The 13,064-nt window shown below is 51.6% G+C and overlaps 1 protein-coding gene across 1 annotated transcript; it reads left to right on the top strand.

Moving 5' to 3' along the window:
- Positions 1-354: 354 nt before the first annotated feature.
- AMBP (alpha-1-microglobulin/bikunin precursor) lies at positions 355-12,038 on the top strand. The gene is made up of 11 exons (XM_005880919.2): positions 355-564; positions 1,686-1,828; positions 3,374-3,450; positions 4,328-4,444; positions 4,925-5,026; positions 5,794-5,840; positions 7,612-7,671; positions 9,271-9,352; positions 10,369-10,536; positions 10,853-11,026; positions 11,871-12,038. The coding sequence occupies exons 1-11, from the start codon at positions 448-450 to the stop codon at positions 11,900-11,902; spliced, it is 1,119 nt and encodes a 372-aa protein (XP_005880981.1). The 5' UTR covers positions 355-447; the 3' UTR covers positions 11,903-12,038.
- Positions 12,039-13,064: the final 1,026 nt, after the last annotated feature.

Here is a 13,064-nt window from a genome sequence, read left to right as displayed (position 1 = left end):
GTCACTTCCTCTCCCTGGGCCTCAGTTTTCTCATGTGAGAAATGGGCTCAATCAGGCTCAACCTCCTGACTCACAGGTGGTCCAGGTGGAATGACCAGCAGGGAGTTCAGGGCTACCTGGGTCCTTCACCCTCACATGCCCATGACAGGAGGGGTGTTTCTGGGGGAGCCTTTCTGGGACTGTACCCAGCCTGGGCTGCAGCTGGCCTGTTGTGTTTGGTCAACGCCTCCTCTGAAACAGACCTCCTGGCCCCAGCCAGGGCACTACAGGGATCGACCAGCCCTGGCCTTGGGGCCCTGATTGGTCCTGGCTGAGCAGGGCAAACACCAAAGTCACCTATAAACCAAAGGTCCCTTCCCCAGCCTCAGTTTGCAGCCACCTGGGTCAGGGAGCTCCTCTGTCCCCACTGAGCCTGTGAGTGACCCCCTTGGTAGAGGAGCCAGAGCCATGTGGAGTCTCGGGGCCCCGTTTGTGCTGCTGACCGCCTGCCTGGCGGTGAGCGCCAACCCTGTGCCCACGCCGCCGGACAACATCCAAGTGCAAGAGAACTTCGATGTGTCTAGGGTAAGGCTGGCCTCCAGGGTGATGGGGTGACGGCGGTGAGCTGGGGTCTCACTCTCCCCATCTGGAACTCAGGGGCGGGTCTCTAAAGGTTTTTCCTGCTCAGACTGTCTGGGGTTTGTTGAAGCGACAACTCCATGCACCTGCCATTCTATGGGACTCGTCTGACATCCCAAGTCCAATGCCCTCACCTTCGAACCCGTCCGGAGAAGGTTTTATGGGGACTGCTACCCCTGCAGCCCCCCCACAATGCCCAGCCCTCACCCTTTAATCACTCACTGCATCCCACAGCACCCGTTAGCCTGTCCTGGGTCCCCTGCCCTCACAGGCCTGGGGTGGCACAAGGCGGGCATGTGGGGTTATGGGAAAAGAGAAGCAGGACAGAGATCTGGGCTGATGGGCATAAGAGGCCTGGACAGGGTGCTGTGTGTGGGGAGTCCTGGGACTTCCCTCCTGGCCCCGCTCTGTCCCAGTCACTGGGCGACCCGGAACAGGACCTTGTCTACCCAGGTCTCACATGGGTACAAGGGGCTCTCATACTGTCCTACCTGTGCGTCCTGTGGATTTTACTTACTTTCAGGGACTAGGAAGGGTCCTGGGTGGAGGGGTCTGGGATGGCGAAGGGTCGCAGGCTCGGCGCCCTCTGCAGGGATGGAGGGTTCTCTAACTCCCTGATGCACAGTCAGGAGGAGACGTCAGGCTTGTCCCACATCAGCTCAAGGACAGGCGATACTTTCCAACATGCAGCGCTCAGAGGTGGTGAGAGCAGGGTCCCCTGACCTGCCCGTGGAGAGCAGTGGTTGATGATGACCTCAGGGCACGAGGCTGTGGACCCCATCCCAGTGAGCACAGCCCTCAGCTATCAGCAGAGTAAGGCCTTCTGCAGGCGGGGGGTGGGGGTGGGGGGACCCGCCTGAACCTCTCCACTCCAAGCTTGCCACAGTGCCTGAAGTTCCACCATTCGGGCTCCATCCGCCCTTGAAGCTGTGTGGCCTCCAATTAGCGATAAGATGTTGTCACATAAAAATTGAGTCATTCAGAGGAGGGAGGGGAGCAGACACCTGCCAAGTCTTCCTCAAGGTCAGAGGCAAATCCCAACCCCGAGCACTGTGGCTGCCTCCTAGTTCTACGGGAAATGGTTCCACGTGGCCATAGGCTCCACCTGCCCCTGGCTGGTGAGGTTCAAGGACAGGCTGCCCGTGAGCACGCTGCTGCTGAGAGAGGGAGCGACCGAGAGGCAGATCAGCACGACCATTACTCGTTGGCGGTGAGCTTGGGGATGGGGTGGGAGGGAGGGGGACCAGGGCCCACCCCACCCTGGCTTCGCTCGCCACCATGCCCTGGAAAGCGGCAGACCTCTCCTTCCAGCCAGGCCCTGGCCTCTGAGCTGCGGATCTCTCTGCTTTGCTCCACCAACATGGCGTCCTTTCTAACCGTCCCCTCTGCACCTCCCAGGCGGGCGGTGCCTCCAACGCTATGCCAGCTCTTCAATCAGCTCTCGCTCTTGGGCATCCCTTAGCTCAGTAAGGGCACTTCCACCCACCAGGGTCCCAACCGGGAACTGGGCGGGAGAGGGCTGGCCTGGATCCTTCTCCCTGCTGTCAGTCAGCCCATCATCAAGCCCCGTCCATTCTCTTCTGGATTCTCTCCAATCTGTTCACTTCTCCCCTCTTCCCGGTCACTAGCTTTGGTCCAAGCCACCCCTTTTCTTTCCTGCTTGTCTACAACAGCCTCTCTGCTTTTCTCCCCACCTCTAATCTCGAACCTTCCATTCAATTCATTCTTCACCCAGCAACCAGAAAGACCTTTCAAAAAACCCTTGGGAATAAAATTCAACCCCTTTGACATGGCCTTCAAGGCTCCCCTGCCCCCAGCACTCACCATCCCCTGCCCCACTCTCTACCATGAACTCTGTGACCCACCCAAGTGGACCTTCTTTCAGTTCCTGGAATCCTTCATCCTCTCCTACCTCTCGGCCTTTGCACCATATATTCCTTCTACTGGGAAAACCTCTCCCCACCTCCCTGGGCTAATTCCTATGGATCCTTCAGGACTCAGGTTCTATGTCACTTCCTTCAGGAAGCCCTCCCTGACCACTGCAGGTTCAGGTTACATGCCTTCCTTTGTGCTCTTGGAGCACCTCATGCTTCCTGAACGTGGTACACTGACTGCATTGGCCTCTGGCCTGCCCCCTGTCCCACTCAATTGTAAGCTTCACATGGGGACAGGGCCTGTCTTGCCCTCCTCTGTATCCCCAGCAGGTAGCACAGTGCCTGGCACACCAATGCTGCTCGATAAGTAATGCTCATAACAATAACAGCTAAGATGTGCGTAGTGCTTACGCTAAGCTCTTTACATACAAAACCTCATTTGATCCTCTCAGCCACAATGTGAGGTAGACACTATCATTACCCCCATTTCACACGTAAGGGAACTGGGGCAAGAGAGACACAGAGTAATCAACGAAGGCATTACTTCACCCTCGGACTTCCCAGTGAATCGACATAATGTGCAGATTTGGTTAAGGAAGCTGATTTTTAGTACTCGCTTTGCTAAGCGATGGCATGGATTAGTCCCTTTTTTCTCTGTCCCTCGATCCCCTCATATGTGAAATGGATGAGATGTCCCCCAAGGCTGATGTAAGGGTTAAACAAGAAAATTGAAAATGTTACTTTCCAATTAAAAGAGAGAGAGAGAGAGAGAGAGAGAGAGAGAGAGAGAGAGAGAGACATTTGGGAAGAACAGGAAGGAGAAGGGGTAGGACCATGGCCTCTGCCCGCGTTTACCTCGCCTGTGGTCTGTTCACTTCCAGGAGAGGCGTCTGTGAGGAGCTCTCTGGGACTTATGAGAAAACAGACACCGAGGGAAAGTTCCTCTATCACAAATCCAGTAGGTGGAGTCGGAGGAGACACCACAGCTCTCTCCTTTGCAGGACAATACCTTGATGTCTTCAGCTCTTTCCTTGTCTCCCCCTCTAACCTTCCTCCTATTTTCCCGAGATGTCATCTAGCCTTCTTCCAAATGCTTCCTCCTCCTCCTCCTCCTCCTCCTCCTCTTCCTCCTCCTCCTCCTCTCCCTTTCCCTCCTTCCCTCCCTCCTTCTGTCTCTATCACTCTCTCACACATGCACACCCAGAATTAGAGTGATGGTGTGAATGTGAGGATAATATCAAGATTTCATCAGTCTTCATGTTGGGCATCAGCTGATAAAAGTTTGCCAAGCATCTACCATGTACAGAGTGCATGGTGCCATGTGATAGAGGGACTTGGACATGAGTGTATTCATTTATCCAGCAAATGTTTATTGAATATGCTCTGTGTGTTAACTAACTGTGCTCAGGGTTGAATATATGAATGTTTGGGTAGATGGATGGTTGTAGTGAGAGAATAAACAAATGTTTGGTAAATGAATAAACATATGTATGAATGGCAGATAAGTGAATTAATCATCATCTAACAGATAAATTGATGATTTCAGGGATGGAGGAAAAAAGAAAGAAAGAAAGGAGAGAAGGAAGGAGGGAGGGATGAAGGAAAATGGATCCATTTATGGATTGATGTATGGAGAAGAGGGATGGATGAAGTGATGGTAGATGAATTAATGATAACTATACGGAGGAGATGGGTGAATAGATAAACAAGAATATGGAAGGGATGGGTAGACAGGATGGCTGAATAGATGATGTGTGGGTGAACAGGTGAAGAATCACGGACCAGAGGAGTCTCCTGACCACTGAGCCCTTTGTCTTCCTGCATCTCCCATGCAGGACGGAACATCAACATCGAGTCCTATGTGGTCCACACCAACTACGATGAGTATGCCATTATTCTGAGCAAGAAATTCAGCCGCCACCATGGACCCACAATTACTGCCAAGCTCTACGGTAAAGGCCTGGAACCAGCTAAGCTCATTGGAGCTGGGGGTGGGAGGGACCCGTGGTTTAGGGACAGTGGCGTGGGGAGGAACGGGGAGTTTTGCTTTTTCCTTCGGATAAAACTTCCGTTACAGGACATGTGGGAGCATTTGCTTTGCCTGGAGGAGGTAGAACTCAGTCTCCCGTTTAAGGCAGAATCCTCTTCTTTTGATCTCTAAAATTCCAGACCGGAGAATTCCAGAGCCTCCGGGCCCTTGAGGAACCCGTGGAAGAGCCCTGTGTGGGAGTGGGGAGACCCGAGCAGGGGGTTGGGAGGGACCCTTCTTCCTTTTCTGGAGCTGACCTTTCCATCCTGTACTGAAGAGGTCAAATTGGACCAATAGTTTTCAACTTTCCCCTAATGAAAATCCTGGGCAAAATCCTCGCAGGTCCTGCCAGCCCAGGCCCTGCGGTTCTAGGAGTCTTCTCTGCTCTGCTTCCCACTTACAGGGCGGGGGCCACAGCTCCGGGAGAGCCTGCTGCAGGAGTTCAGGGAGGTCGCCCTGGGTGTGGGCATCCCCGAGGACTCTATCTTCACCATGGCCGACAGAGGTAAGTGGCACCCCCACCCCACCCACATTTCTGTCTCCTCCTCATCCTTCACGGCCCCCAGAGAACATCTTCCTAGCCCCCGGGTCTGCCTTGTAACCCTCTGAGGTAAGCAGAGTGGCAGTCCTCTTCCCTCGATACAGAGAAGGCAGCTGGGGCCCCTGGATTTGCTCCAAGTCACACAGCGTGAACTTGGCAGAGCCTGGACTAGAACCAGTTCAATGTTCGCTCTACTGCTACGTGTCTAAGTGAGGCGATAGCCAGACTCCACAGGTACCTCTTAGAGGTAATAGAGTGTTAGGGCTGAGGCATGGCCTCCAGAGTTAGAGCACCTAGGTTCCAACTGAGCTGTGTGGCTGGCTTCTGGCTGGTCAGTCTGCCAGAGCCTCAATTTCCTCATCTGTAAAATGGGGATAACAATGTCTCCCATATAAGTTACTGTGAGGAGTCAGTGAGATAAAGCCGTTAAATACAATAGCACTGTGCCCGATGTCTAGTAAGCGCTCAACAAATGTTAGCCATTGCTGCCCTGTGATGGTGCAGAGGACATGCTGGTGGTGGGGTGGAGATGACGCCGATGGTGAAGATGGTACAGCCACCAGCCTTTAGCTTTTCTCATGAATGACCTTCAGTAAGCCATGTGGGCGGAGCCATTCATGAGTGGGCTATTGCAGGAGACAGTTCATGAAAGCAGCAAAGCCCTCTCTGGTTTAGGATGCCCCCCAAGTGTGGTCCTCTTATTCACCTCCGTCTCCTGCCCTCTGACCTAGGAGAGTGTGTCCCTGGGGAGCAGGAACCAGATCCCACTTCACCCCCAGTGAGTACTCTTTCCCCTACTCCACCCCCCAACCCCCGCTTGATTTTTGCTGCCCTTGCTTAGGTCCCGCTATAGTGGTGGCGGTGGGAGTGGTGGGGGGCCATTGAGAGGGGTTGGGGGAAGGAAGCGAGGGGCAGGGGGTTTGAGGTCAGTCCCACCTGGGCTCAATCTTGGTTCTGCCATTTAGGCTTCTTGCGGCACCACCTGGACCTCACTTTTCTCACGTATGAAATGGAGTAGTTAGTTGCCTTCCAGGAGCTAGAATTCAATGACAGGTTACAGAAGGACTTAGCATGGTGCCTAAAACCAGTGAAGTATTTCATCATGAAATAACAATACTCAATAAATGAAAATAAAATTACTTCATCTTAAAAAACAAACAAATAAACCCGAGAGCAAGCAGCTTCTCAAACCACCGGGCAGAACATCTAGGCTGCCTTTTGGTTTGGGGCTTCCTTACGCCTCTGTTCTATTTTCCTGCTTTTTGCCATATTGACTGAGCTTTATCCATTCCTTTTTTCTCTGATTATTTGAAAACTATGTAGCCTAACTTATCCTGCCGATGTGTGTATAAATCTATATATGTGTGTAAAAATATATATAATGTTTACTCAGAAACATATTCTTGAAAATTGAAAAACTACAAGAAAGCAAAAAAAAAAGACAATGTCCTTATTCCCGCATAGAATTAACAGTTAACGTATTGTTTGCTTCTACACTTTAAAGAAAAATTACCGTTGATTTTATAAAAACTAACTTATATAAAGAATTAAAACAATGCAGAAAAGTATTAACAAAATTAAAGTTCTTTAAAAATTCCACCACCCGGAAACTACCGGCATTCACACCATTCCAGGAATCCTGACGTGCACGCATGTGGAGAGGCCAAATGGCAGGAAGATTGGGTAGACAGAGGCACAGGTTTAGATATACTCTTATTAAGTGGGATTATATTACAGATGCTACTTCTGATTTTAAAAGCTTCCATTGTCGTTTTATATGAATTTTTTTAAAAAATGAAGTGGACTTCTTGAACTCCAAGTAGATATTTCTTTACCACAAGAGACTTCTTTCTCAAAGAATGCTCCAAGCAACGTCAAGGCTGTGAGAAAACACGCTTAGAGGATGTCTGTTGTCTCTATGATTGGAAAGACAAATGTTCCATCCCCTGTCCCCTTTTTCTTTACGTTGTCCAGATCATTGTTGTCGCCATAATCCCCAGTCGTTTGGGGGCTGGTGTTATTATTAATTTTTTTTATTAATTAGTTGTTATTATGATGCTGCTTTTCTCTTGGCTTAGTTCCACGTGTACAGACTTGTCTGCCCAGTGAGATGGAGATGGTGTCTTCTCGCACATCTTTGCAATCTCCCCCCAGTGCCAACATCAGTGCTGAACAATTGTAGATACTGAACAAGGCCACTTGGATTGATTTCATTTTCCTAATTAATGACTTTCTACATTTTCCAAATTTCCCTAGTTAATGACCCCATCAAATACAGAATCCGAGCCTTCCAGACCTTTTCCCTCGACTGGAGGATCCTGATTATTGATTTCCAGGCTGGCATTTACCCTTGGATTCTTCATTGCTTTTAGGGATAAAACTTGCCTATGCCCACGACTCAATTCAGGAATTCATTACTGCTTTGTTGTTCCTTTAAGGGATTAACATCAAGCATGAACTGATGTTCTGTCCTTGGTATTATGCAATGCTGGTTGATGCACACTGGTCTAATGTAACAAGTAACTCTAATATGTGCTTTCTACTCACAGTTTCCCATCGCCGTTGGCACTGGCACCTTCAACCGCCCCTACGAGCCTGCAGGAGGACAAGTAAGGCTTTTAACTTGTTTTGCTTCCATTTACATCCCCCCTCTAGCAAATGCTACCCTGAAAGGACGAGGGCAAGGCTTCATCTCCTTGGGGTGTGTGGAGACTGTGGAATCTTGAGATTCCCCAATTTCAAGGAAAGTAGTGATTGTGTTTCAACTTCCACTCAGACAGTTACACCTCAGGATTTCGATGGCACCAGACCATTGTTTTCAAAAGTATGATATGTAGAAAGTTGTGACAAGCTTTCTAAAAATCTGGATTACAGCTATCGGACATGAACATTCCATCTTCTTCTGGCAAAGTTGTATTTTTTTTTAAATGACAAATTTCAGTTCTATTGTTTCAACATTCAAATATTATTGAATGTCTAATTTTTAGGAAAATGATGCAGATGAACTTTGTAAATTGTTCTTTCATAGAGAGCTTCTTCCCAATTAGCAGCACTTGGGGGATAAATATATGTACTAGTATTTAGATAGTCTCTCTGATCTTTGCGAGGGTTTAGAGACTTTAATGTTACTCAAAGGTGAGTCTTTCGGTGCGTCAAACTCTATATCAACAAATATAAAGCTGCTTTAAAATAAGATGAAACTCTTTCTAGGAAAGCTTTGATGCATAAAATTACAGCATTAAAAATGTAATTTTAATTTTACATTAAGATGAGTTTACTTTAACGTGTATTACATTTTTTTCGTGCTCTCTCTCTCTCCCCCTAGTGTCTAAGTTGTGTGGGGGCTGGTTCATTGTCTCTTGTTGAGCCTCTATTCCTAGTACTTATTATTTCTTAAACAATAAATGATGAGGACTGGAAAAATGCTATGTATTTACAGCCAACATACAACTTAAACATGCATTGTGTTTTGTTTTGTTTTGTTTTTATTCAATTTATTGGGGTGACTGGTCAACATGAACATACAGGTTTCAGGTGTGGGGGTTCTACGTTACAAGATCTGTGTATTGCACCATGTGCCCGCCACCCAAAGTCAAATCTTCTCCTGTCACCATATTAGGACCCCCTGCTCCCCCCAATCCCTTCCCTCTGGTCATCACCACACTGCTGTTTGTGTTCACGAGTTTCAGTTTTTTGTCCCACATATGAGTGAAATCATATGGCCCTTAACTTTTTCTGACTTATTTCACCTAGTGTAATGTTCTCAAGGTCCATCCATGGTGCTGCAAATGGTGCTACTTCTTCTTTTCTTCCGGCTGAGTGGTATTCCATTGTGTATATGCACCACATCTTCTTTATCCAGTGCCTTCAAGCTGCTCACATGGGAACACCACCCTTCCTTGGTTTCCAACTGTGGGGTAGATTCCTTTTCCATAATTATATCCTTTTGGCACTTCCACTGGAGGTTGGATGTGAGGTATTGTTACACCTCGAGGTTCTAATTTTTCATTTCAATCCAGAAATCTGTCCCATGATGCCCATTCTGGAATTCAGGTTGAAGTGTTCTGGAAAACAGGTCATTAGCCAGTCTAGTATCTGTGCTTCTGTCCACAGCCTGATCCCCATGCAAACGGTGTGTGTATTCTAGGGGTACAGGTGAGCAATAGTGGCAAGGTCCCTGCAACAGCTTCTTTTCTTTGTCTCCCCAGAGAGCCCGGCGGGCTGTGCTGCCCCAGGAGCAGGAAGGATCGGGGGCTGGGCAACTGGTAACTGGTCTAATGAAGAAAGAAGGTAATGATCAGGCACCTTTTCACCTTCTTCTGTCAGACTCCAGAAAGGAAGGACCATGGCTGACTCGCCCTGGCTGCCCTCATGACCATAAAATCCCTTTTTTCCCTATTAGAGTCCAGGGTTAGGCCTAGGAAAGGCAAATCGAGTCCTCTGCCCTGTGCAGGGGGTGGGAGGGGAGCGAGGAGACGAAGCATGGTCTCAGCTCCATGGTAAGAAGCCAGTTCTCGGCCTGTCTCACGGTGTGGCCTCCCAGCTGTGTTTTCCTCATCTGTACAACAGCATAACCACCTGCTGAGCTGCCACCAGGCTGGGAGCAAGGTGGGGAAGGAGGGAAGGAGCTTCGTGTAGTTGACAGTACTTACCAACAACTCACTCTGCAAACACAGAACCTGCTCCACCCCAGACGGTGTGCTGGGCACGGGAGTCACAGAGACACAGCACCCATATCTTTTTGGAACTTCTGGTCAAGTGGGGGAGGAAGCCAGGGAAGAAAGTGATGGACCCAAAAGGGAGGGTCAGCTAAGAGGCTGGAGTAGCTGAGAGGAAGCAGGGGTGAGGAGATCGAGGACTTCGTGGAGGAAGGGGAATGCATGCTGTGTACAGGTATCCAGGTAGGGTTTCGCTCCATAAGGGCATGGGGGCGGGGCTCAGTGAAGAGGTCAGGCTGTCTGGCCTGGGTGCTGGTGAGTGTGTTATCAACTGCTACTATTACAGAGGCTTTGGGCAGACAGGGCCAACATGGGATGGTGGGTCTGTGGGTCGCTGGTAACTCCCCGTGTTCTGGAGTGAAATGAGCATTGATTTCAGAGTCCACAGACATGATTTGGAACCTCAGCTCTGTGTGACCCTGGGCAAGTCACTTTACCTCTCAGCGTCAGTGCCGTCGATAAAATTAGTTGGTAATCCTTCCTCGTGGTGCAGAGGGGAAGACTAATTGAGAGGACGCCTGGGAAGTGTCCAGCCTGCTGACAGCTACACAGGCACTCAGTGGGTGCTGCTGTTCCGCCCCTCCCCAGATGCCTGCCAACTGGGCTACGCAGAAGGTCCTTGCCTGGGGATGGTCAGGAGGTATTTCTATAACGGCTCCTCTATGGCCTGTGAGCCTTTCCAATATGGCGGCTGCCTAGGCAACGGCAACAACTTTGTCTCGGAGAAGGAGTGTCTGCAGACCTGCAGAAGCGTGGGTGAGTCCAGGCCCTTTGCCACTGCGCACGCTGCAGCTGGCAGCGCCGCCCTCCCGACGGACCGCCTGCCAACTGAACCCGTGGCTAAGAGAGGATGTTCCCGGGGTGGAAATCCAGGGCGCGTTTCCTGAAGTCGTAGGAAGTGCCATTTGCATATGGGTGACCGTAGGCAAGTGATTTCTTCTCATAGGCGCCAGCTCCCCAGCCTAGAAGGGGCGAGGTGGTCTAGGTGAGCAAGGTCCCCTGGTTCAGGTCCTGTGCCTCGGGCGAGCCAAGCGGAAGGATTACTAATGCGGTGCCTCCCTCCCCTCCACAGCGGCCTGCAACCTCCCCATCGTCACAGGGCCCTGCCGAGCCTTCATCGAGCTCTGGGCATTCGATGCCGTGCAGGGGAAGTGCATCCAATTTCAATATGGGGGCTGCCAAGGCAACGGCAACAAGTTCTACTCCGAGAAGGAGTGCAAGGAGTACTGCGGCGTCCCTGGCGACGGTAGGAGGCCCTGTGGGGTGCCGGGCTGGGCCAAGGGGCTGTTGGGGTCCAGGTGGGAGAGCCCTGTAGGCGAGGGCTGGAGAGCTGAGCTCTAGACTCTGTACCAGGTGACCAGCCCACCCACTCCCAGGGCCTCAGCTTCCCGTCTTTCATGTGGGGCCAAGCCCCAGGCCTCAGCCCAGCTGGGATGCGGTACCTGGGGTACCGGGTAGAGGCAGAGGGTGTGCAGGGCAGTCTGAGGAGCCTGGCAGAACTGGGCTGATCCTGGTGCTGCCACATTCGGCTGGCCCCACTGGGCAGGTGCTGGTTTTAGCCTCAGTTTTCTCTTGTAAAATGGGACAAAGCACTGATTTATTTCCCAGACTTCCCAGTGCCCGGCACGGGTAGTGCTCAGCAAACGGCACCTGTTACGGATAGTGATGGCGATGCTATCAGGAGGACAGGGCAGGTCCACCTCGCTTTACTGCGCTTCGCAGATATTACCACTCACTTTACTGTGGTAGTCGCTTTGCTACGCTGGTCTGGAACCCAACCCCAACCCGCAATATCTCCGAGGTACGCCCGTGATAGCATTGCAGGAACAGCAGCCCCGTGAGGTTACTGTGCCTTATCTCCCCACCGGGAAACGGCACCTAAGGTCAGTCAGAAGGGGCTGAAAATCAGACGATCCTGTGGAATGCACTGTGGGGACATCTAGCCATTCAGCAAGCGTGAGTTTCTGGCCTCAGGCCCCAGCTCGGCCCGAGCTGCCTCTCCCCCTCCATGAGGCACCCCCTCCCAACTTCCCCTGCCCTGGACCCGCAGGCGAGCCCCACACCTACTCCCTGAGCCTCTGTGTCCACAGGAGACGAGGAGCTGCTGCGCTTCAACAACTGACCGGTCCAAGGCCAGCGGTCCAAGGCCAGAGGACGGCGGGGAGGCTGCGGGCCAGTGTCTGCCCCAGGGCCCCACATCGGGCAGGCCGGGCCGAGGGACCCGGGTTCAAATAAAAGCCAAATCATGGACTCCTGAAGTTCCATGTCCTGACTGTTCATTGTCATCCTAGTGGAAGGAGATGGGGGCAGGAGGGGGAGACAAAGCTGGGCGGGCAGGAGCAGCCCAGCCGGCCCCAGGAGTGGGAAACGTGACAGAACCACCTTCCCTGCCTGAACCTGGCTGTGCAAATTATGACACACAGAGCACAGTTCCCTTTACTCCACAACAGTATAAAATAGGATTTTGCTTTCATAAAAGCTAGAGGAGGGGGAACGCTCTGGGTACTTGTTTCTGCAGGAGGTTTGACGGGTCACCAGCGACCCAGGGTCAGAATAAGGTGCCAGCACCAGCTGCCGGGAGCTGAAAAGCCTTGGGCTGTTTCCCCACCAGGCCCTCGAGTTCCCATCTCCTGGGAGCCCTTCCCCAGCCCTTTGCCCCAGGAGAATGTTCACTGACCTTCACGTTCTGTCCATGACGACCAGCAGGGCCCTGGGCCAGGACCCGCAGCCCTCGGTCCGGCTGGCTTCTCCTCCCTTCATAGGCCATCCAAGTGACTCAGGCACCAACCTGGCCCGAGAGCACGACTCTAGGAGCCTCCGATTGACACACTGAACATACAAACGTCCGGGTTATGAATCTCTCTTGCGAGCTCCCTCCACCCAGAGCCCGGAGGGACGCGGCTGCTGCTGAGGGAGGGGAGCCCAGCTTCCTGTCCTGAGGTGGAAGCTGCCGGGGCCGCAGAAGCCCAGGCAGGGCGGCTTCTCCCTGGGGTGAGCCTGCTAAGGGGCCGCAGCTCCTTTGGTCAAGGCTGCTTCTCATGCCATTAGCCCATGTGCTTAAGAGACCCATCAAGAAGGGAGTTCCACATCCCTTGTTGAAGGGATGAACCCAGAGAAGCATTTAGGTGCAGAAATCTTTGCAACCCTCTTGATCAGACCACACAGAGTCCCCCTCCCACTGTCTCCTCCAAAGTCTAGCACTGAGGGACACATCTGTGGTGGGAGTTCCACATCCCTTGTTGAAGGGATGAACCCAGAGCAAGCATTTAGGTGCAAAAATCTTT

Source organism: Myotis brandtii, unplaced genomic scaffold (assembly GCF_000412655.1).
Source record: "Myotis brandtii unplaced genomic scaffold, ASM41265v1 scaffold658, whole genome shotgun sequence".
NCBI classification, from domain to species: Eukaryota; Metazoa; Chordata; class Mammalia; order Chiroptera; family Vespertilionidae; genus Myotis; species Myotis brandtii.
Note: the sequence above shows the minus strand (reverse complement) of the source record. Positions and strands in the feature narration are given on the sequence as shown.